At 44.8% G+C, this 24,273-nt stretch overlaps 1 protein-coding gene across 1 annotated transcript in view; it reads left to right on the forward strand.

Annotated features, from left to right (window-relative positions):
• Window positions 1–24,273, forward strand: part of LOC124712257 — a 243,834-nt gene that overhangs the window by 213,469 nt on the left and 6,092 nt on the right. The window contains exon 8 of the mRNA XM_047242551.1: window positions 9,738–9,944. Coding sequence (XP_047098507.1) covers window positions 9,738–9,944 — 207 coding nt within the window. The remainder of the gene's footprint in view (window positions 1–9,737; window positions 9,945–24,273) is intronic.

Below are 24,273 nucleotides of genomic sequence, written 5' to 3' on the forward strand. Positions count from 1 at the left end.
TGTTAGTTACGTAAGCTCATCCACCACGGATGGGAAAAATCTGATTTTAGTAGTCCTGAGGCCAAAAACCGCACAAAAAAGCGACATCTGTTTTTAATTGTCCTGGGGCCCAAAAGCTTGATAAAAAGCAAAATGACATCTGTTTCTATCGTGAAACTGGCGCAAGATATGTTCAATATGATGTCCACCGTTCTCTGTCACGAGTTGAAATCGAGAAACAGCATTTTGTGCAACAGATCGTAGTGTCTCGGGGGTCACGTTGAGAATGCGTTGTACAATGCGTGCCTTCAATCCAGCAACACTTGAAATTGGAACACTAAACACACCATCTTTCAGATAATCCCACAGCGAAAAGTCGGATTAAGATCAAGTGATCTGGACGGCCAACCTGTTGCGAAATAATGGCTGACAACTCTAACGTTTCCGAAATTGCAGCAATCGCCTCACTGGCTGTGCGATGTGTTGAGGATGACCATCTTGCACAAAAATGATCTTAACTACACCTCCGTACTGTTGAAAAGTTGGATTGACGTTGGTGCGTTTACCCAATTATGGTAAAGGTAGCAGAAGCCACAATGACTCATCTCCTCGAAAAAATACGGCCCTACGATAAACGATTACGTCAACTCGCACCACACAGTCCTTTGCCGAATGAAGTGGTCCTGCCCATATTCAGCATTTCTGCGTATTGACATGTTCTTGGAGATGGAAATGGGTATCGTCTGTCCACAGTGTGTTCCATAGTCATTCATTGTCCACTTCCATGCGAGCAAAAAATTTCAGAGCGAACCTTTGTGTTGCTGGAAGGTCAACAGGAAGTAATACCTGAACAAGAGTGATTTTGTGTGGATAACCATGCAGGATGTTTCGTAGGATTTTATGCACCGTGCTCTCAGGCGTGCCCAACGTTCGGATAATCGCCTGTGCGCTGCTTGTTCGCACAGCCCCGTTCGACCTCTCCTACATTGCTTTAGCCAGATCTTCGTGAGACGTCGCATCAGCTGCTCTCCTCCCTCTGCCACGCTGCCCTTCAAAAGAACCTGTCTTTTCGTATTTTATAACCATTTTCGCCAGACCATTAGCAGATATCGGAGCAATGCCTTTTTTTCAAACCCTTGAGTCTCCGGAACTTCTGCAGGGCTACTAACGCATAGTCACCATTCTTGTAAAAGAGCTTCACTAGCAGCGCACGATCGTCATGTTGGGCGAGTGGGACGCAGAATGAGAAACAGCAGCAGTGTGCGGTGGGTCTGTTGGAGAACATGTTCAAAATGTGTGTGAAATCTTATGGGACTTAACTACTAAGGTCATCAGTCCCTAAGCTTACACACTACTTAACCTAAATTATCCTAAGGACAAACACACATACCCATGCTCGAGGGAGGACTCGAACCTCCGCCGGGACCAGCCGCACAGGCCAGGACTGCAGCGCCTTAGACCGCGCGGCTGGAGTACATGTTATGACGCTTACAACGCCACCTACTGTTCTAATTTTCATTACTTTTTTGTTGTTATGCGTTTCCTTCTTCGTCAATCATATGATGATCAAATTTGACTTCATTTTGAACAGTGGTTCTCTTTCTACAGACTTCGAAGCTGAAACGTTAATTATGGATATCCTGTAAATCTGAACGTGAAAGGCAAACTGCGTCCAGCACGACACCAAATACTTGACAATGTTCATACTTTCTACTGACATGGAAAGCTTCTTTTTTCACCAAGTTCTGAAGTATCTTGTATAGGTCCAGAATATCTACGCTGCAGAGAATTGCCATTGCAGGTATACCTATCAGGCTATCTACCTGTTTCGTTAACTAATATCTGTCAATGACATTCAGAATATGTGACGTCACACAGGCGTGTCTCTGGGGGTACAACATAACGCTGAGAATGTTTATTCCAATATTTACTCAATAGTATTTGGTGAGATGAAATCTATCTTGACAATCCGATGTAAGAGCATAGCCTGGGGTCTGACTGGTTGACAGTAGTGAACCGAACACACACCATGATGGTTTACTTATTTAAAAAGCAAAAAAGCCGTGTTTATATTGATGTGCAACGAAAATATGAAGCATAATTTACGCACTGCATTGAAGATCTCACCGAAATACGTCGTCTTTGTTACGATTTGTTGTACAGAACTATCGGACAGTTTGACGTCAGCAGGTAAAACTATTACCGGCTAAGGCCACATCGAGGCATCAGTTCACTACACGTGAAATGGGCAGACATTCAAAGATTATATGTCTGACTCACTTGCCCGCCGTTGTGGCCGATCGGTTCGAGGCGCTTCAGTCTGGAGCCGCGCGGCTGCTACGGTCGCAGGTTCGAATCCTGCCTCGGGCATGAATGTGTGTGATGTCCTTAGGTTAGTTAGATTTAAGTAGTTCTAAATTCCAGGGGACTGATGACCTCAGATGTTAAGTCCCATAGTGCTCAGAGCCATTTGACCCTAACTCACTCGATACAAAAAAAGATCCAATTTCAGTATTACACAACCATGAGTGTCCAATAATAGTAAACTGTTATCCTTTCACAACATTTTTACACAGGAACGGGGAACATGACATTTCCAAAATTAGTAAACTGTTTCCTTTATATCCTCAGTTTTACGTGGAAACGGAAAAAAAGCTAGTATTGATGATACGCTGATGAAAAAAAAATCGAAACACCAAGAAGGAGTTGTGCAATATAAACGCAAGTCGGTAGGCGTGTTTCTGCATCTGAAAGATGATGTCTGTTCAAATTTCGTGCCAGTCGGATTCGAACGGAGGTAGTAGCGCTGCTATACGGATGCAAATCACGTTTGCTTTAAATACACGTTGCAATGACCGTGAGTGTTAGTTACTTTGAAGAGTGGACGTGGTGAGTTGATTTCACCTAAGAATGCTTTTAAGGCGACAAAGACGCCATTGTCAACATCTCATTGATTTCCAACGACGTCGTGAAATAGGGCTGTGAGAATTTGAATGTTCCATCTCCTACGCTGCAGAAAGACTTGGCGAGAATTTGGCCCCTGTACATGATTGCTGGAAGCTGTGGCCACAGGAATGTACGGTCGCTAGAAGACCAGGCTCCGGACTGCCAGGTGGCACTGCCGAGAGGGAAGACCATCGTGTTCACCGTATGGCTCTGGCGCATCATACTGGATGTAGACACCACAGTGACAGAACGAATTGTTACAAATCGGTTACTAGAAGGACAGCACCCACACATGCGCCCTGTAGCGTGCATTCCACTGACCTCAAACCACCACCATTTGCGACTTCAGTGCTATCGGGCGAGAGCTGATTGGAGGGCAGTGGAGCTCTGTTGTGCTTTCTGATGGAAGCTGGTTCAGCCTCGGTGCCGGTTATGGCCGTGTGCTGCTTAGAACGTGTGGCCAGCTGAGGACCTACAACCAATCTGTGTGCTAGACGCACTGGACATACACGTGGAGTTTTGATCTGGGTCACAATTTCGTATGACAGCAGGAGCACTACCGTTGCTATCCCACGCACACTGACTGCAAATTTCTACGTGAATCTGGCGATTCACTGTATTGTGCTGTCATTTAAGAACAGCTTTCCACGGGTGTTTTCCAGAGGGGATAACGCACGCCCACTTACCACTGTTGTAACTAACATGCTCTGCAGAATGTCGACATACTGCCTTGGCCTGCTCGAACATCAGATCTGTCTCCAATCGAGCACATACGGGACATCATTGAACGACAATTCCAGCTTCATTCACAAACAGCATTAAACGTTCCCGTAGTGACCGACCAAGTGCAACAGACGTGAAATTCAAAATGGTTCAAATGGTTCTGAGCACTATGAGACTTAACATCTGAGGTCATCAGTCCCCTAGAACTTAGAACTACTTAAACCTAACTGACCTAAGGACATAACACACATCCATGCCCGAGGCAGGATTCGAACCTGCGACCGTAGTGGTCGCGCGGTTCCAGACTGAAGCGCCTAGAACTGCTAGGCCACACCGGCCGGCGTGAAATTCCATCCCAAAAACTGATTTCCGGCACCAGAACAGAATGCATGTACGTTTGCAAGCTTGCATTCAACGCTCTGGCGGTTACACCAGTTAATAATGTCACATTTGCGATGGGCTAACTTGCGCTTACATTAACCTGTGATCATGCAATGTTAATCACTTAAATGTGTCACGTAGATAAATGTATTTCCATAATTTCATTACTCTACATTAATCATCTTTTGGTGTTGCTGTTCTCTTCCGAGAGTATATTTGGCGAGATGAAGTGTATGGTGACAGTCTGATCTCAAGCGCAGTCTGAAGTCTGACTGACTGATAGTAAGAAACCGAGCAGATATGTTGTTGATTTACGTCATTACAAACAAACAATTCCGTATTTGGCGAATTTTGTACTTTGACTTGCGTACAACGAAAATATCAGTGTAATTCATGCAATACATTAAAGATCTCACCAGAATGCGTTGTCCTTGCTACGATTTGTTCTTGCGAAAGGATCGGAAAATTTGGCGGCAGCAGGTGAAACTGTTATCAGTTGACGCCACATGCAGGCGTCAGTTCTTTACACATGAAATGAACAATCATTTGTAGATTATATGCTTACCTCAGCCTTGAGAAAAAAAGTCGAGATCCGTTTCGGTATTATATAACCACCAGTGTCCAATATTAGTAAGCTGTTGTCTTCAGATTCACGACGTATTTGCACAGGAATGTGGAAAATGACAATTCCTACATTAGCCCTTTCGCTGCTGTGGGCATATATATACATCCTGCTGTAGCGTTCCACACGTGCTGTAGAAGTATATACGTATGCTGCTTTGGTTTTCCTACAGTGCTACCGACAGTATACAGATCTCCCGTTGTTGAGTGCTAATTACTTCTGTATCTCGGTGAATAAAAAAAATTCAAATATTTATCATACAACATAGGTCACTCACTACGTTCCATCATTTTCAAAATGTCTCATTTCGATATATTAAATTGTTTGTGACATATGACGGTTGTTATGACCATGTGATTCGTGAACAGCCACATCGTGCGCGTCCGTCCATCGGATATTAAACCCAATAACTCGAGAACGAATTTTAAATATAATTTCGATATATTACGTACATTTAATTTACTGCAGTTATATGAACTAAAATAAACCATACGGAAAGTTTACGCAGTGCGTTTTTACCTCTGCAAAATGATGAAAGTTTCGCGCAATGTTTTATTTAATTTGATGCAGTGTAGTAAGTATGACGGACAGTGAAAGGAAATTCAGTTCTTTATCGAGTAGAGGTATCAAACTTAGGATGAATAAAAATCAATTTTTTTCACCTATCAGTTTTCAAAAAATCAGATGAAAAGTATTTCATGTCTACTGGAACGTCGCCTCTTACACCCAAACCTCCAAATGTCAGATAATCAAATCGGTACCAGTCATTGATTGTCGATAGAGGATACACTAAAACTCGACCTAGTTCGTGCTACGTGCTGTCGTCCAGTAGAACCGGCGTAAACGTTAATTGAAAGTAATACCAGAACTACGGACCAAATCAAAAGCATAACTGTGACTAACTACATTATGTTGCTTCCGTGCGGAATTTGGTAGAGCGTTATGTTTTCGTATCAATAGCCCCAGTTTCAAACCCTAATGGCGGTAAGTATTTTTACTATGTTATGCGTGAAAGTGTTATGTGGGAAAACGTGCTTATGACATGTGAAAGGGCTGTTTCAGGTTTACAAAAATGTTCTCTTGGCAGTCTACTTTCGCTTCGTTTCTTTGAAAGCAGTAAACCTGTACAGTATATCTGTAGTTCTACAGAACGAGCCAGTGACGAAACGCGCCGCTCTCCGTTGGATCTTCTCTATTTCCTTGATCAGCCCTACCTGATAGGGATCCCAGATTGAAGAAAAATACTCAAGAATCGGGAGAACATGTGGCTCACTTCCTTCGTGGATGAGTTAAATTTCCTTAAGATTCTTCCGATGAATCTGAGTCTTGTGTCTGCTTTTTCCCATTATCTGTTTTATATGGTCATTCCACTTATGGTTGCTCTGGATAGCTACGCCTAGATATTTTACGGCAGACGTTGTCTCCAGCTGTTTGTCATCAGTAGTGTAGTTGTACAGAAGTGGGTTTCTTTTCCTATGTATGCGCAATATGTTACATTTATTTACTTTCATTATCAACTGCCAGAGTCTGCACCATTCATCAATTCTCTGCAGGTCGTTCTGCAAATTCTTACTACCTTCTGGCGTTGCTACTTTGGTATAAACAACTGCATCAGCTGCGAATAGCCTTAAAGAGCATCCGACGCTTTCTACTAGATCATTTATATATATTGTGAACAGCAACGGTCCTATCATACTTCCCTGTGGTACTCCGTATATTACCTTTACATCTGTCGATTTAGTTCCATTAAGAACAATTGCACCACGCGTGCGGAAGTAATAGTAATAATGACAGTTAATAAGAAACAAAATAATAAGATCAATAATAAGTACATAACGTTCAACCAACGAAGCGAACGCAGAGAAGGTTGCTACAAACTCCGACAAGTACTTTTACATGTCAGGAAAATGTTCTCCCATATAACAGTTTCACGCGTAAACAGTTAAAAAAATTGTCATGAGTGGAATTTGACGGCTCTATCTTTTCACCCACACGAGGTCTACAATTCAGTCACTCACAGATAAGCTCTTCTTGTGCTCCGTAGCTCTGGTGATACTTTTAATTGTGTTTACGCACGTTCTATTGGACGACAGCACATAGCGCGAACTAAGTGTGGGTTTTGGTTGATACTTTATCGACGTATAATGCTTAGTATCGATCTGAGTGTCTGACATCTGGAGGTTTGGGTGTTACCACACGGACCAGCATTTGGCGAGCAGCACAGTCATAAAAGAAGCCGTCCTCAGCGCGGAATGCAGGGAGCACCTCTGTAGCAGCGATAGGGTTAGTAATCTGCTGCCTTCATATTCATGATATTTTTATATGGGAATGGAAAGGATGCCAATATTCATAAAATTAAAAAAAAACGATAATTCGTATTATTTTGCAGTGAACACATGGTGTGTCGTGCGGCGATCACTCTGTTTTTAAAATAATTGAAAAGCCACGATCGCTTCAATCGTTTATTAGACGACCGGTTTCAGCACTCTGAAGGTGCCATCATCAGATCTGTGAAGGTATAACATAAAGGGTTTGAGGGAAGGCTTACATGAGTTAACTATATACATTACAATTATTACAGAACCACATACCTGAAACGTGGATTATCATTTATAAAACCATATGGACATCATGGCACGTGAGGCAGACCATCTGATAAAAATCATTGTCACAACCAATAAAAAATAATAAAAAACTGCTCGTTCTTTCCATAAAATATAAAACTGAAGTCACCAGATGAAACTACCACTGCTCGCCTAACACCGGTCGGCATCAATCACTGCCTTATTCCGCGCAGGCTTACTTGCTGTGATTCTAGTGGTTCACAACCGGCCACCAGATAGCACTGTCCAAGCAGCGCATACACAGTCCCACGGTATAACCACTCATTAATACTAAAACACAATTTTACTGTAACTGCTTGTCACATACCCATGCAAAGCCCACATTTGTGCATACATTTCCTGTACATACTGCAATCACTATAAAGTACGTCAATTACAAAGTAAAAGCATCTGAGGCACAGACATTATCCATTAGCGCCTTACAAAACTACATCTTATAATTTACCTTTATTCATATAAGACCGTCAGGAATATGCACGTAGAAAGCTGTTCATAACGCGACTTACGTATAATGTGACGAGCGATTAAAACCTGTATGCTGGGCTTTACCTGTCTAGGCACTATGGTCTTAGGTATTGTAAGCGCTAAAAAAGGAACATATTCACTTGCTATAAAGTCTCTCACCATCTATATTTGGATAGGGTGGATAGCAACGTGCGGCTGTTTGCTGATGATGCTGTGGTGTACAGGAAGGTGTCGTCGTTGAGTGACTGTAGGAGGATACAAGATGACTTGGACAGGATTTGTGATCAGTGTAAAGAATGGCAGCTAACTCTAAATATAGATAAATGTAAATTAATGCAGATGAATAGGAAAAAGAATCCTGTAATGTTTGAATACTCCATTAGTAGTGTAGCGCTTGACACAGTCACGTCGATTAAATATTTGGGCGTAACATTGCAGAGCGATTTGAAGTGGGACAAGCACGTAATGGCAGTTGTGGGGAAGGCGGATAGTCGTCTTCGGTTCATTGGTAGAATTTTGGGAAGATGTGGTTCATCTGTAAAGGAGACCGCTTATAAAACACTAATACGACCTATTCTTGAGTACTGCTCGAACGTTTGGGATCCCTATCAGGTCGGATTGAGGGAGGACATAGAAGCAATTCAGAGGCGGGCTGCTAGATTTGTTACTGATAGGTTTGATCATCACGCGAGTGTTCCGGAAATGCTTCAGAGACTCTAGAGGAAAGGAGGCGTTCTTTTCGTGAATCGCTGCAATTTTACTGCCACCAACTTACATTTCGCGGAAAGACCACAAAAATAAGATAAGAGAGATTAGGGCTCGTACAGAGGCATATAGGCAGTCATTTTTCCCTCGTTCTGCTTGGGAGTGGAACAGGGAGAGAAGATGCTAGTTGTGGTACGAGGTACCCTCCGCCACGCACCGTATGGTGGATTGCGGAGTATGTATGTAGATGTAGATGTAGATGTAGATGTACATTCGTTGTGAGCAAGGTAAAAATCAACTACGAAAATCTGCATAGGCACATGGAATTAAGGAATGCCAGGTCAGAAGCAAAATGAAGGGCACAAGAACAGAGGGAAAATGACATGCGGACCAAGGTGCACAGTGATTCCACGTACGCTCCCATCGGCATGGCACTCGTTTCGTCCATGGGCCTCACCGAATGGAGAATAATGACAAACTATATTACTATGATACCAAAACCTGAACGCTTGGGGGTTTTGGCACCTTCAGAGTGCTGAAACCGGTCATCTAATAAACTATTGAAGCGATCGTGGCTAGTCAATTAATTTAAATTTCGCATTATGTTTGTAAAAACCGCCGATTTCGGGTTGTTTGTCGTGTTAGCGTTTACACGAAATTTTCGGGTTCCCACATACGACTAATCTGCATTTGTTGCAGCACAGGCCTCGAAGCATCAAGTGTGTTGGTGTGGTTTGTCTCTGCGCTGCAGCAGGAATCTCAAAACTGGACTATAGCTGCGGAAGTCGAACACGCGCCAGAACAAATGGACGTGGTCAGCCCATAGAGGGCTCCGCGTCCGCGGCGGCTATTCCGCGGAGCGAGGGCGCCACCGCTGAGCCACGTGCAGACAGCGGCCAATAGCCGCTCCCTCCGGTTTCGTACATAGGGACCCACTCTGCCCTAGTCCAGTCATTCTGGTACTCGCTCTGGATTGCGTCTCTATCTCGGCAGTACCGCGTTCTGGTCGTTGCTCGTTGTTGACATTTGCCTGGCTCTGGTTCCGAGTGGATTTACTGTTGGTGTTTGGTGTTGTGGTTTCTACAAGCCTCCGTTGTTTATCTCTTCCTTGTTGTGTCGGCCGTAGTCGGTCGTTGTCGGTTGTCGTTGGTCTGTCGTCTGTCGTCGGCGGCTTCCTCGCCTGGCGGCTCCGATCCCGCAGCCCAAGGCGTTCCCGTGGTTGGTTTTGGCTACTGCAATAACGTGCTCTCAACGTCTGCTCCCGTGCTGATGGCGGGTGGGATGTGTTGCAGGCGGGGGAGATCGGCGGCTCGCGGACGCTGCTGCTGGTGGCGTACAAGGACACAGTACACCTCTGGCTGAGGGAGCGCGCCGGCGGCTTCTGGCCCGTCGAGCTCAAGTGGCAGGGCGCCGCCTACAAGTGGTTCCGCTCCTTCAGCTCACCACTCTACCACTTCAGCATCATGGGACACCCCTGGGTCATGCCCAACCCCAGGGATGTGAGTACACCAGCCGCCATGTGGCGCGAATCTGGTCTTTTTTTCTTTCTTTATTGTTATTTTTACACCTGATACAGGTAGGCCAGCAGCGGCATACTACGCCGCTCTTCAGCCACAGATAATACTAATGATACAAAAGAAGACAATGGCAGAGCAGACACGGTGGATATACAAACGTAGACATACAAAATTAAAACACACGGAGCCGTTCACGGGCGCAGTGTCCAAAATAAAAACGTTCAGAAGCGTGGACACGCACAGAGACGACAGAGATGAAACACGCATATGTTGGAACACAAACAATGAAACACTGGAACACGAACACGACGGCACACACAAACACTAGGCGATGATCCCCGGCGCGCGAAAGTTCACTAGTCTGGGGACCTGCCAAAAAGGGGGGGAAAGGTGGGGGAGGATGGAGAGGGGAGGGTGTAGATGCCAGTGGCAGGAGAGATGGGAGGGGGAGGAAAGAAGGTAGGGGGGTAGGGGAAGCCTGGGGGGAGAAAGGAGGAAGGAAGGGAGAGGGGAGAGAGGGTGCCTGTGAGAAAAAAACACAGGGTGTGGTAGAAGAGGATCAAAGTTGGTAGAAGGGGTAGATGGAGGGTAGTTGGTGGAAGCCACCTTGGGTGAGGGTATACAGAGTGGAGAGATGGAGAGCAGGTGGGATGTGGGAATGTAGGCACGGCAGCAGGCGGGTGTGGGAGAAGATGGGAGAGACAAGTGGGTGAGGGGGATCAAGTTTGCGGGAGGTGTAGAGGTTCCGTATCCATTCGAGGAAAAGGAGGCGGTGTGGTAACGGGATGTTGTCATATAGGACCCGCGTGGGGGAGGTGAGATGGATGTGGTAGGTGAATCGGAGTGCATGGCGTTCTAGGTTTGAAGGGATTTGTAAAAGGTAGGACGGGCGGAGATACAGGTGGGATGAGCGTAGCAGAGGATAGGGCGGATAAGGTGGTGGAGGGGTCCAGACCCCATGTGCGGGCAGAAAGGAGCTTGAGGAGACGGAGTCGGGAGTGTGCCTTGGCTTGGATTGTCCGGAGATGGGGGTTCCTGGAGAGGCGACGGTCAAGGGTGACGCCAAGGTTAGTTAAGGGTGGGAGTGAGGGCGATAGGACGGCCATAAATGGTGAGATAGAAGTCGAGGAGACGGAAGGAAGGGGTGGTTTTGCCTACAGTGATCGCCTGGGTCTTGGGAATCTGGCCCACTGGCTTGTCATGTGTTCCTCGGAGACCCTGAGGAACTCTCGGGAACACGATGGTCTGAACCGGGTTCACGCATGAAACGAAAGTGTCGCCACAGCAAGTCGCACACTGCAACTGCAATGAAGTTGCACATGTGAACGCCTAGTGGCGTAACTTAAGATACACAACTTCTGTCATGCCACAAAAAGCTCAGCTTGGTTGTACTTTGTTATGCCACTTTCCTTCCAGCACTGCTCCCTGGTGGCTGTTGTTGTGGAGTAATTTCTGCAGTACTCCATTCAACTTCAGTTTGTTTTCATTTTAGTTCCGAAAAACATCAAAACTGGGGTCGGCGGGTACACTATCGCAGCTTAGGGAACTCTTTAAAAAAAAAAAAATAAATGACAAACCTACGTTTAATTTTCTGTCGCAGTTCGTGCGCGTGTCTCTGTGGGTAGAAGTGGGGTGTGTGTATGTGCCTGTGCGCACAGTATTTGCAAACTAATAATGCAGGTCTATCCCAAAATCAGGAAAGATTTTTGGATGAAAAAATAAATAAAACTTAGAGAAAGCTTTTGACAACGTTGACTGGAATACTCTCTTTCAAATTCCAAAGGTGGTAGGGGTAAAATAAAGGGAACGAAAGGCTATTTACAATTTGTACAGAAACCAGATGGCAGTTATATGAGTCGAGAGGCATGAAAGGGAAGCAGTGGTTGGGAAGGGAGTAAGGCAGGGTTGTAGCCTATCTCCGATGTTGTTTAATCTGTATATTGAGCAAGCAGTAAAGGAAACAAAAGAAAAATTTGGAGTAGCAATTAAAATCCGTGGAGAAGAAATATAAACTTTGAGGTTCGCCGATGACATTGTAATTCTGTCAGAGACAGCAAAGGACCTTGAAAAACTGCTGCACGGAATGGACAGTGTCTTGAAAGGAGGATGTAAGATGAACATCAACAAAAGCAAAACGAGGATAATGGAATGTAGTCGAACTAAATCGGGTGATGCTGCTGGAATTTGATTAGGAAATGAGACACTTAAAGTAGTAAATGAGTTTTGGTATTTGGGGACCAAAATAACTGATGATGGTCGAAGTAGAGAGGATATAAAATGTAGACTGGCAATGGCAAGGAAAGCGTTTCGAAGAAGAGAAATTAGTTAAAATCGAGTATAGATTTAATTGTGAAGAAGTCGTTTCTGAAAGTATTTGTATGGAGAGTAGCCTTGTATCGAAGTGAAACGTGGACGATAAATAGTTTAGACAAGAAGAGAATAGAAGCTTTCGAAATGTGAACACAAAAGAATGCTGAAGATTAGATGGATAGATTACAAAACTAATGAGGAGGTATTGAATAGAGTTGAAGAGAACAGGAGTTTGTGGCACAACTTGACTGGAAGAAGGGATCGGTTGGTTGGACATATTCTGAGGCATTAAGGGATCACAAATTTAGTATTGGAGGGCAGCGTGGAGGGTAAAAATCAGAGAGGGAGACCAAGAGATGAATACAGTAAGTAGATTCAGAAGGATGTAGGTTGTAGCAGGTACTAGGAGATGAAGAAGCTTGCACAGGATAGAGTTTCATGGAGAGCTGCATCAAACCAGTGTCTGGACTGAAGACCACAACAACAACAATGTAACCGATAAGCGAAGACTATAAACTTCGTGACCGAGCGCGGTAGCACAGTGGTTAGCACACTGGACTCTCATTCTGGAGGTCGACTGTTCAAACCCGCGTCCAGCCACCCTGATTTAGGTTTTCTGAGATTTCCCTAAATCGATTCAGGAAAATGCTTGGATGCCCTTTCAGGGCACGGCCGACTTCCTTCTCCGTTCTTCCCTGATCTCGTGGGACAGATGACCTAGCTGCTCCGTCCCTTCCCCTCAAATATACCAACAGGCATTCTGCAAGTGCCTATGACTATCTACGATACTCTCATTTTCCACCGAAAGAAACTCTTCGGCAGCTCTGTGCTTGGAACGCACCACCGTTAGAAACGCCGTCTTCAAGGCTACGTGTAGCACCGCCACCTATTGGAACTTCATGAAACTATAGGGGCTGAAGCAGGCATACTCCACGGTGTCCCACAACAAACTCCGCATTATTTCAACCGATACTGGCCGAGGGAAAAAGTGTTGCATTAGTTATTGAACGCTTCTCTTACATACCCGCCAACGGTGTGTGCGTGTACGAAATTACCTTGATATCCGGCCGTGTCTTCTATGTGATTAACTTTTTTGGTGACGCAGGTACATTGGATAGGCCGTCCTGGATGCCTCTCCCTGTATATTTTCCGGTAATGTTAGATAATCAGAACGTATCACTGATTCATTAATTTGCAAATCGTCCAATACATGAGTTCATGAAGACTCTGAATCCTTTTCCCTTTCGATAAAGCAGCTTCCATTTGTTTCGATTCATTTTCTGCCACGCCTTCATCTGCGCTTTTATCTGCGGGCTATAGTGAGGAATACAAATGTCATCCTACATATCAGCACTAGAAGTACATTATCTTACGCTTCAAAATGTAGAATATGATTTTGAAAAACTCTTATGGGAGTTTTTGATTACAGCAAAAAGAGCAACATCCGTGGCAGATTTTCTTGTAGGAGATATCATGTATACATTCATGCCAGATGGCTACCATTTCAAAAATATCTCAAATTTTAATGCGATGATTTACAGTAACGATAGCACTAGTTGCCTACATTATTTGTCCAGAGGAATGCGCCAGATACGGCCACTCGGCTACGGTTACTTCTATTTATCCGTTGAGACGAGTAAACAGCCTTTTAGAGCAGAATGGGCGCACTTTTTCACAGTTTCAATTAGTATCTGGGCCCATTTTTAAACAAAATGATTTACGATTGTCCGATCAGCGTCAGCAATCAACGATTAGAAATAGTATGTATAGCGTTGATATTTTAACTTGGTCCGACGAAAAACCACAGGATAAATCGTTGCAAGATTGACGCTTATCAACAGTTAGGCCGCTTAACAAAATTTCCCCCTATTTCGGAGAAACATACCAAATTTATGGGACTATCGTCATACGCCTCGAACACTTTGTCCACCATCTGCATACGTCTCATTCAGTTGATCACCGCCGCTAATAGCGAAACCGGTTTTCCATCAAAGTAAATTAGATGTGGACAGTTCGCGCTGAGAGTGTGGCCGTTGTAGTTACGGAATGGTACCTGCCGGCGATGTTTCTGACCTGAATACCAGGACCAACCGCAAATAACCTGAGTTACGTAACTGCTGCCGTGATTGCAACGTGGGAATTTTGCAGCACGCGAGAAAGCTTTTCTGAGATACGTCACGGGGTGGAACACACAAGAACCAATCGAGCGTGAGAGATTTTTATCCTGAGATAAGGAATCAAGTAACATGTACATACCTTTCTGATGTAATTAAGTTTCTGCTTTTGTTTACTGAATCGTACTTTTCATTAGGAGGAATTATGCATCTATTATTCATTCTCTATCTTAAAAAGGTGAAGCGGACATAAGAGGTCAGGTAAATAATGAAGACTTTTCGATATAAGAAAAACTGAAAAATTACGGTACTGGCCATTAAAATTGCTACACCAAGAAGAAATGCAGATGATAAACGGGTATTCATTGGAAAAATATATTATACCAGAACTGACATGTGATTACATTTTCACGCAATTTGGGTGCATAGATCCTGAGAAATCAGTACCCAGAACAACCACTTCTGGCCGTAATAACGGCCTTGATACGCCGGGGCGTTGAGTCAAACAGAGCTTGGATGGCATGTACAGGTACAGTTGCACATGCAGCTTCAACACGATACCACAGTTCATCAAGAGTAGTGACTGCCGTATTGTGACGAGCCAGTTGCTCGGCCACCATTGACCAGGCGTTTTTAATTGGTAAGAGATCTGGAGAATGTGCTGGCCAGGGCAGCAGTCGAACATTTTCTGTATCCAGAAGGCCTGTACAGGACCTGCAACATGCGGTCATGCGTTATCCTGCTGAAATGTAGGGTTTCGCAGGGATCGAACGAAGGGTAGAGCCACGGGTGGTAACACATCTGAAATGTAACGTCCACTGTTGAAAGTGCCGTCAATGCGAACAAGAGGTGACCGAGACGTGTAACCAATGGCACCCCATATCATCACGCCGGGTTATACGCCAGTATGGCGATTACGAATACACGCTTCCAATGTGCGTTCACCGCGATGTCGCCAGACACGGATGCGACCATCATGATGCTGTAAACAAAACCTGGATTCATCCGAAAAAATGACGTTTTCCCATTCTTGCAACCGTTGAGTACACCATCGCAGGCGCAACTTTCTGTCATGCAGCTTCAAGAGTAACCGCATCCATGGTCTCGGACCTGATAGTCCATGCTGCTGCAAACGTCGTCGAACTGTTCGTGCAGACGGTTGTTGTCTTGCAAACGTCCCCGTCTGTTGACTCAGGGATCGAGACGTGGCTGCACGATCCGTTACAGCCATGCTGATAAGATGCCTGTCATCTCGACTACTTGTGATACGAGGCCGTTGGGTTCAAGCACGGCGTTCCGTATTACCCTCCTGAACCCACCGATTGCATATTCTGCTAACAGTCATTGGATCTCGACCAACACGAGCAGCAATGTCGCGATACGATAAACCGCAATCGCGATAGGCTACAATCCGACCTATATCATAGTCGGAAACGTGATGGTACGCATTTCTCCTCCTTATACGAGGCATCACAACAATGTTTCACCAGACAACGCCGGTCATCTGCTATTTGTGTATGAGAATTCGGTTGGAAACTTTCCTCATGTCAGCACGTTGTTGGTGTCGCCACCGGCGCCAACTTTGTGTGAATGCTCTGAAAACCTAATCATCTGCATATCACAGCATCTTCTTCCTGTCGGTTAAATTTCGCGTCTGTAGCACGTCATCTTCGTGGTGTAGCAATTTTAATGGCCAGTAGTCTACTTTCGTAATGGAAAACGTTGTGTGGCTCGATATCTCACTGGAAAAGTGCCAGACTCTGAGTGTGGAGGACTGGGGTACGATCTCCTCAGTTCTAAATTTTCATGTTTTCCCTTATTTCATTTCGAGCTGTAATGTGGCATTGGTGGCCGGGAGGCACACCCGGGTTCGGCCGCAGAGTTGCAACCGGTGACTTTACACTGGGTGACTTGTGTGCCGCTGTTGATAAGAGGTTGATGAGGACAACAGCACACCCAACCCGGCCGGGAATCGAACCTGAGCCCGCTGCCTGGTAGACAAACAAGTTACAACTCAGCTAAGCAGGCGGACACGTGGGGCACTGTTCATTAAGTGAAAACTGCTGAGTTGCATAGTGATTCGTGAGGCCCTATCCGGGGAAGTTCGGCCGCCGAGCGCAGCTCTTATTGCAGTCGACGCCACATTGGGCGACTCGCGTGCCGGTGATGAGGATGAAATGGTGATGAGGACAGCACAGCACCCAGTCCACGAGCGGAGAAAGTCTCCAGCCCGCTCGGGAATCGAACTCGAGCCCGCGGAATCCATATTGAACTGTAGGTCCCTCATATACTACCTGGCTAATTCAGCGCAGAGCTTGGGGGAAGTAAACGACATACCAAATTTAATAGGACTATGCATAACAACGCGCCGTGGTGTTCGAGCCTACCTTTAGACTGCTGGTAGCTCGACAGCTTTTTTCTATTGAAGCGATAGCGGGTTGGACAAAATATAAAAACGTCGCGAGAAATGCATGCTTGAACGTAAATGCAGATCCTGCCAAGTGTGCATATTGCCGTGCTTTATTCGACTGTGAGCGGCACTTGCGCGTTGTCCTCAATGCGTCGCGTCAATTGTGATCGAAATAGTGTTCCGCGTTGTGAGTGCATTATGTCAGAGCTCAGAGTATTCGAAAGTGGGAAAATTGTTGGTGTTAGTATGGTGGGTACTTCGGTAACCACGGTAGCCAAAATGTCTGGTATTTCAAGAGGCACCCTATCGAAGATCTACACCGCATACGGGGAAAGTGGACAAGCGTCACAACGCGGACGAAAGTGTGAAGGCTTTTGTCACAGTGCCTCAGAAGCGACTATTAACCAAATTGCGTGCATATGGAGTATCGTCTCAGTTGTGTGATTGGATTCGTGATTTCTTTTCAGAGAGGTCACAGTTCGTAGTGATAGACGGTAAATCATCGAGTAGAACAGAAGCGATATCTCGCGTTCCGCAAGGTAGTATCATAGGCCCTCTCCTGTTCCTGATTTACATAATTGATCTAGGTGATAATCTGAGCAGCCACCTTAGATTTTTTTTGCAGATGACGCTGCAATTTACCGTCTAGTAGAATCATCAGACGAACAATACCAATTACAAAATGATCTAGAGAGAATTTATGTATAGTGCGGAAACTGGCAATTGGCACAAAACAAAGAAAAGTGTGAGGTCATCCACATGCGAGGATAAATTTTGGGTATACGATAAATTGCACAATCTAAGGGCTGTCAATTCTACTAAATACGTAGGAATTGCAATTGCTAGCAACTTACATTGGAAAGACCACATAGATACTGTGGGGAAGGCGAAACAAAGGCTGCGCTGTGTTGGCAGAACACTTAGAAGATGCGACAAACCCACTAAAGAGACAGCCTACATTACACTTGTCCGCCCTCTGCTGGAATATTGCTGCGCGGTATGGGATCCTTACCAGGTAGGATTGACGGAGGACATCGAAAAAGTCCAATGGAGAGCAGCTCGTTTCGTGTTATCGCCCAATCGGTGTGAGAGTGTCACTGATATGATACGCGAGTTAGGGTGGCAGTCACTGAAACAAAGGCGGTTTTCTTTGCGGCGAGATCTATTTACGAAATTTCAATCACCAACTTTCTCTTCCGAAAGCGAAAATATTTTGGTTGACATCCACCTATGTAGGGAGAAATGATCATGAACATAAAATAAGAGAAATCAGAGCTCGAACGGAAGGATTTAGCTGTTCCTTTTTCCCACTCGCCATTCGAGAGTGGAATGGTAGAGCAGTAGTATAAAAATGGTTCGATGAACCCTCTGCCAGGCACTTAAGTGTGAACTGCAGAGATGTAGATGCGTGCCGAGCGATCGTGACGGGCGCTCATTGAAGAAGGTTGTGACAAAGAATAAGAGGACGACATCTGCAAAAAGTGAATGCCTCAATCACTAACTCTGTCACCGTCTAGACAACACGAAGGGACCTCCATAACCAGGGATGTGCAGCGCCAGCTGGAATTCCGTAACCATTAATCAGTGTGAAAAACGTCTTTAGAAGCCATAAAACCTGGGCCATGGAGCAGTGGAGGAATGTCATTTCTGGGATGAGTGTTGTTGCACACTGATTCCAACTTCGGGCCTAGTTTACTTCCCAAGAGTGAAACGTGAAGCGGGTTCGGTGATGATTTGGTCAGCCATATAGTGGTATTCCTGGGGCCTCCGGATTACTCTGCAAGGTCACATTACTGCCAATGACTATGTGACCGTTTTCGGGTGATGAGGTCCATCCCATGACACAATGTTTCTTCCCCAATGATGATGCTGTCTTCGTAGACGACAGAGCCCCTCTTCACAAAGCTCGCATCTTCCAGGACAGCTTTTGTGAACACGAGGATGAATTGTCGCCACCACAGTCACCAGATCGCAACGTTATCGAGCCTTCGGAGAGAAAGCAACGTGATCGCTGACCACCTTAATAATCTATACCTGAACTGGCCAACATATTGCTGGAACAATGGTATTAGATTCCAATAAAACATCTGTACCTGTAAATTACGAGACGACTTGGAGATGTTTTGAATATCAACGGTTTTCCCACACCGTATTATGCCTGGCGGTGTGTTGTATTTTTGGTGTTTCCATATTTTTGTCCACCGCCTGTACTAATCAACCTTTCCTAACGAAAAAAGCATTGAACGCACTAATTTTGTGTGGGTCCCCCTAGTCTTATTTTTTAAATTAAGAAACCTTTACCATAAGCACAATGTTGGATAATCTGTAACCATATTACTGGTTTCAACCACTGAGGGAAATCTTCAGATCTACACTATGTGATCAAAAGTATCCAAATACCCACGAAAACATACGTTTTCCATATTAGGTGCACTGTGCTGCGTTCTACTGCCAGGTACTCCATATCAGAAACCTCAGCAGTCATTAGACATCGTGAGAGAGCAGATGGGGCCTCCGCGGAACTGACGGACTTCGAACGTGGTCAGGTAATTTGGTGTCACTTGTGTCATACGCGAGATTTACACACTCCTAAACATCCCTATGTCCACTTTTTCCGATGTGATAGTGAAGTGGAAGCGTGAAGGGACACGTACAGCACAAAAGCAATCAGGTCGAACTCGTATGTTGACTGACAGAGACCGCCGACAGTTGAAGAGGGTCGGTAACGTGTAATAGGTAGACATCTTTCCAGACCATCACACACGAATTCCAAACTGCATCAAGATCCACTGCAAGTACTATATCAGTTAGGCGGGAGGTGAGAAAACTTGGATTTCATGGTCCAGCGGCTGCTCATAAGCCACACATCACGCCGGTAAATGCCAAACGACGCCCCGCTTGCTGTAAGCAGCGTAAACATTGGACGATTGAACAGGGGGATAACGTTGTGTCGAGTGATGCATCGCGGTACACAATGTCGCGATCTGATGGCAGGGTGGGAGTGTGACGAATGCCCGCTGAACGTCATCTGCCAGCGTGTGTAGTGCCAACAGTAAAATTTGGCGGCGGTGGTGTTATGGTGTGGTCGTGTTTTTCATGGATGGGGCTTGCACCCCTTGTTGTTTTGCGTGGCACTATCACAGCACAGGCCTATATTGATGTTTTAAGCACCTTCTTGTTTCCTACTGTTGAAGAGCAATTAAGGGATGGCGATTGGATCTTTCAACACGATCAGGGACCTGTTCATAGTTCACGGCCTGTAGCGGAGTGGTTACACGACAATAACATCCCTGTAATGGACTGGCCTGCACAGAGTCCTGATCTGAATCCCATAGAACACCTTTGGGATGTTTTGAACGCCGAATTCGTGACTAGGGTCTCACCGGCCGACATCGATACCTCTCCTCAGTGCAGCACTCCGTGAAGAATGGGCTACCATTCGACAAGAAACCTTCCAGCACCTGATTAAACGTATGCCTGCGAGAGTGGAAGCTGTCATCAGGGCTAAGGGTGGGCCAACACCATATTGATTTCCAGCATTACCGATGGAGGGTGCCACGAACTAGTAAGTCATTTTCAACCAGGTGTCCGGATACCTTTGATCACATAGTGTGTGAAAAAAAGGTAAATGCAACAGCAAGAAATAGAGTTGGTGAAACGTCATCTAAATAAAAGTACAAAGAAGTTCTCCTTACCGACACTTTTTCAGACTACTTATGATACTCTCATGAATGTGCTACCATTCACATGAACTTTCTCTGCATTCGCCTAATGCTCTCGCTTGGTATCCACCAGATGAGAATGTGATATACTTCTGTTCGCACTATGGTATCATAAAAATATATATACCATTCACATGAACTTTCTCTGCATTGGCCTAATGCTCTCGCTTGGTATCCACCAGATGAGAATGTGATATACTTCTGTTCGCACTATGGTATCATAAAAATATATATTTTGTTAAAGGTGTCTGGTTTCTCGGGATCTTATAGTGCTCCACCTCTGCCGCTTCCTTCAAGCTCAAGTACACGTGTGAGCGTTTCATTTCATACCCCCGTCCACTAATAGTGCCAGGTATTTATAAGATACGGATGATTGAAGACATGAGTCAATCCTGCTGATAATGAATGGAGTACCATACATTCCATTTTATTCATTTTAGAAAAGCTAACACTGCTTGGTTTAGAACAAATTATTTTCAAAATTCTACTGAATACTACTGCAGTATACTTCGTTGTATATTACGGAGTCGTCCACGAAAAGTTTGAGCATGCGATTTAAATAGCCACCAATTCTTGCAAAACTATTAAATTAATACAGGGAGTAGGGAGCACTGAAGCGAGTATTTTTCAGTAGGACCATACTATCGTTGATGTCAGCTCATGACGTAAGAGAAGGGAGTCTAATACAATGTGCGCATTCTCTCCTCTCCCCCCCCCCCCCTCTCTCTCACCGAAAGCTAAACACTGCTTGCAGTATGAAGGTGGAGTACTGCTTGTTTTTTGGCTGCATTAGAGAACTTATGGCATATATATATATGCATATATATGGCATATATATATATATATATATATATATATATATATATATATATATATATATATATAAGAAAAATTAAACTCCCCCCCCCCCCCGAACAGGCCTGAAGGCCCAACGGTACTGACTGGACACCGTGTCATTCTCAACCCATAGGCGGATGCGGATATATAGGTTCATGTGGTCAGCACACCGCTCTGCCGGCCCTAAGTCCCTAAGTTTCCGAGACCGGAGCCGCTACTTCTCAATCAAGTAGCTCCTCAGTTTGCCTCACTAGGGCTGAGTGCACCCCGATTGCCAACAGCGCTCTGCAGACCAGATGATCACCCATCCAAGTGCTAGCACAGCCCGACAGGGCTTAACTTCGGTTAATGCATTACCATGCACAATGCCCCGTTGCAAAACCGTTGGCATTCAAAACAGCATCCAGTCTTCTCGGATGGATAAATACAGGTCCAATATGATTTACAAAGGACTCTTATACCACTCCTCGTGCAAAATATTGACAAGTTCAAGTATCGGTGATGGATGTGGATAGCAATCACTCATCCTTCTCTACAAACTGGACCACAAAGGCTCAATAATATTGAGATCTAGAGGCTACGGTGGCTGCCAGAGATGCGAAAATTCATCCTCGTGCTCACAAAACCAGTCCTGGGCGATGCTAGCTCTGCGAACGGGGGTTTTGTCGTCTTGGAACATAGCGTCACCATTGCGGAACAACCAGCGTACCACGAAATGGACCTAATCAGCCTAAATGCTGACATAATTCTTGGCAGTAATGCGACTGGCAGAGTAACCATGGGGCCCATGGTATATCATAATATGGCTGCTGAAATCACCACCAAACCGCCACCATGGTCCACTCTTGGGGCGTAAACTCTGCCAAAAGTTGGAAACAGTGTGAAACAAGACTCATGCATTGCTCCATTGTCCAGGTTTTATGTTTGCGGCACCACATTTTGCAGTTGCGGATTTTTACATCTCTGATGAGTAGTTATGGAATTCCAGCTCGAAACTGCGTTTCGAGCCATAATACGTACCGGTGGCATGATTCTGAGAGAAGAAATCGCCCGTTTTATCTCCTAAACGAACATCATGAGCAGTTAGCCGGTCTCGAAAGTTTTATACTTCAACAATACTACGCAGTAAATAACATGTAAAAACAATATAGACATGCTATATAATATATCTACGAAAATTGAAAAAAATTTGTCACAATAGAGACTCGATCCCAGATTATTATAAAAATATCAATAAAAGAATATCTATCGACTCCGCTACCTCAACAAGGCGATCAGTCGTTCTTATAAATGCTTTATTTATTAGACGTCAGCCCTATTTGGAACGTCTATGTTTATCAGTATAAAATTTGCTTAATGTTATTTCATCATAATCATTACTCTACCTAATATTAAAGAGAATAGACGTAGCTGATGCTAGAAATATTGATGTCAGAAGCGGTCTGTCTATGACACTAATGAATTTACACATAATAGTACCTAGATTGGAAATTTTTGGTCCAACTATAAAGAGTATTTCTTCCATCTCCATAGCTGAAATGCTCGTAAAATTTCGATATTATTGCGGATTTTCCATCGCAAGCTGTACAGTGAGATTCCTGCAGGCTCAAAATTCATCCTGCCACCTAATCCGCACTCTTCTCCAACATGAACTCTTATCGTTTATGTTTATTCTTTGCCACTAAAGGTATTAAGAGTGCAGCTGCAGCTCTTCCTTCACATCCTTTTGTCTCGAGCACAGAACTACGGCAGAAAAATCTCACGGGGAGTGATTTCTCAGCTCTCAAAGACTCTGTCACCCTGTTGTGTGTAACCTCTTCCGACGCCTGCTCAAGTAAAACTCCCAGTTACAGAAAGTACTAGCGAGGAACTATCAGACAGTACTTATCAGTGAAAATTCACCTCTAATGTAGGCAACTCTGCGGCTTTTCTCTGAGAATACGAAACCGTCCGGGAGCAAAAAACTCTCACGTGTATTCCAGCCTTAACACGTTGGCTCGCGAGTCCCGGTCCGTACACCAAGCCTCAAATAAATATGCCTGCATTATATCTACTTGCACAACAAAAATCGTTCAAATGGCTGAGCACCATGGAACTTAACGTCTGAGGTCATCAGTCCCCTAGAACTTAGAACGACTCGAACCTAACTATCCTAAGGACATCACAGACATCCCTGCCCGAGGCACGATTCGAACCTGCGACCGTAGTGGTCGCGCGGTTCCAGACTTAAAGCGGCCAAAACCTCTCGGTCACACCGGCCGGCCCTGCATAACATCCGACCCCAATTCCCTCTAGGACGACCCCTCTTCCTGCTGCTTAACTTAATCACAACAGTGGTTTATCATTTGTTTGTGGTCAAAGGACACCCGCCACGGCTTGCAGAAACCGCATTCACTGTGGAAGACCCTGAACACTAGTACTGCTACACCGCTGGTGTGTTCATCTGCACACAAATGCGTCAATCAAATAGAGAAAATACCATTCTCTGTGCTGTTATAGAGAGAAAAATAGCGAAAAACACAAGATCGAGAAGATCTCCACTTCAAGAAACAGGACACTTTGAAACTTCGTCAGGTGCAACACAGCACAATATGCGGTCATAGAATTATGAATTCAGCAAGCTATCTGGCATGTCTGCACAACAGTTTATCAAACAGGGGGAAGGTGTGGGGATGGGGTTGCAGAAGGCTCATCTTGCTTCAGTCCCAGTCTGTGAACCGTCGGTTGTTCCAGGCTGTTTGAGATTTCTCGCTTTAAGATCGTCGACTCTTTCCCCTGGTTATACCTCACCCGCAAAACATAAAACTTTCAAAACACTTTTTATTAAACTTTAAGTACAGCAATTAATTTTAATAAATAAAAAGCATGAAATAATGCAATAAATCCATTAACGCGATTAGCTGCAAAGTTTTATAAGC

Source organism: Schistocerca piceifrons, chromosome 8 (genome assembly GCF_021461385.2).
Source record: "Schistocerca piceifrons isolate TAMUIC-IGC-003096 chromosome 8, iqSchPice1.1, whole genome shotgun sequence".
NCBI lineage: Eukaryota > Metazoa > Arthropoda > Insecta > Orthoptera > Acrididae > Schistocerca > Schistocerca piceifrons.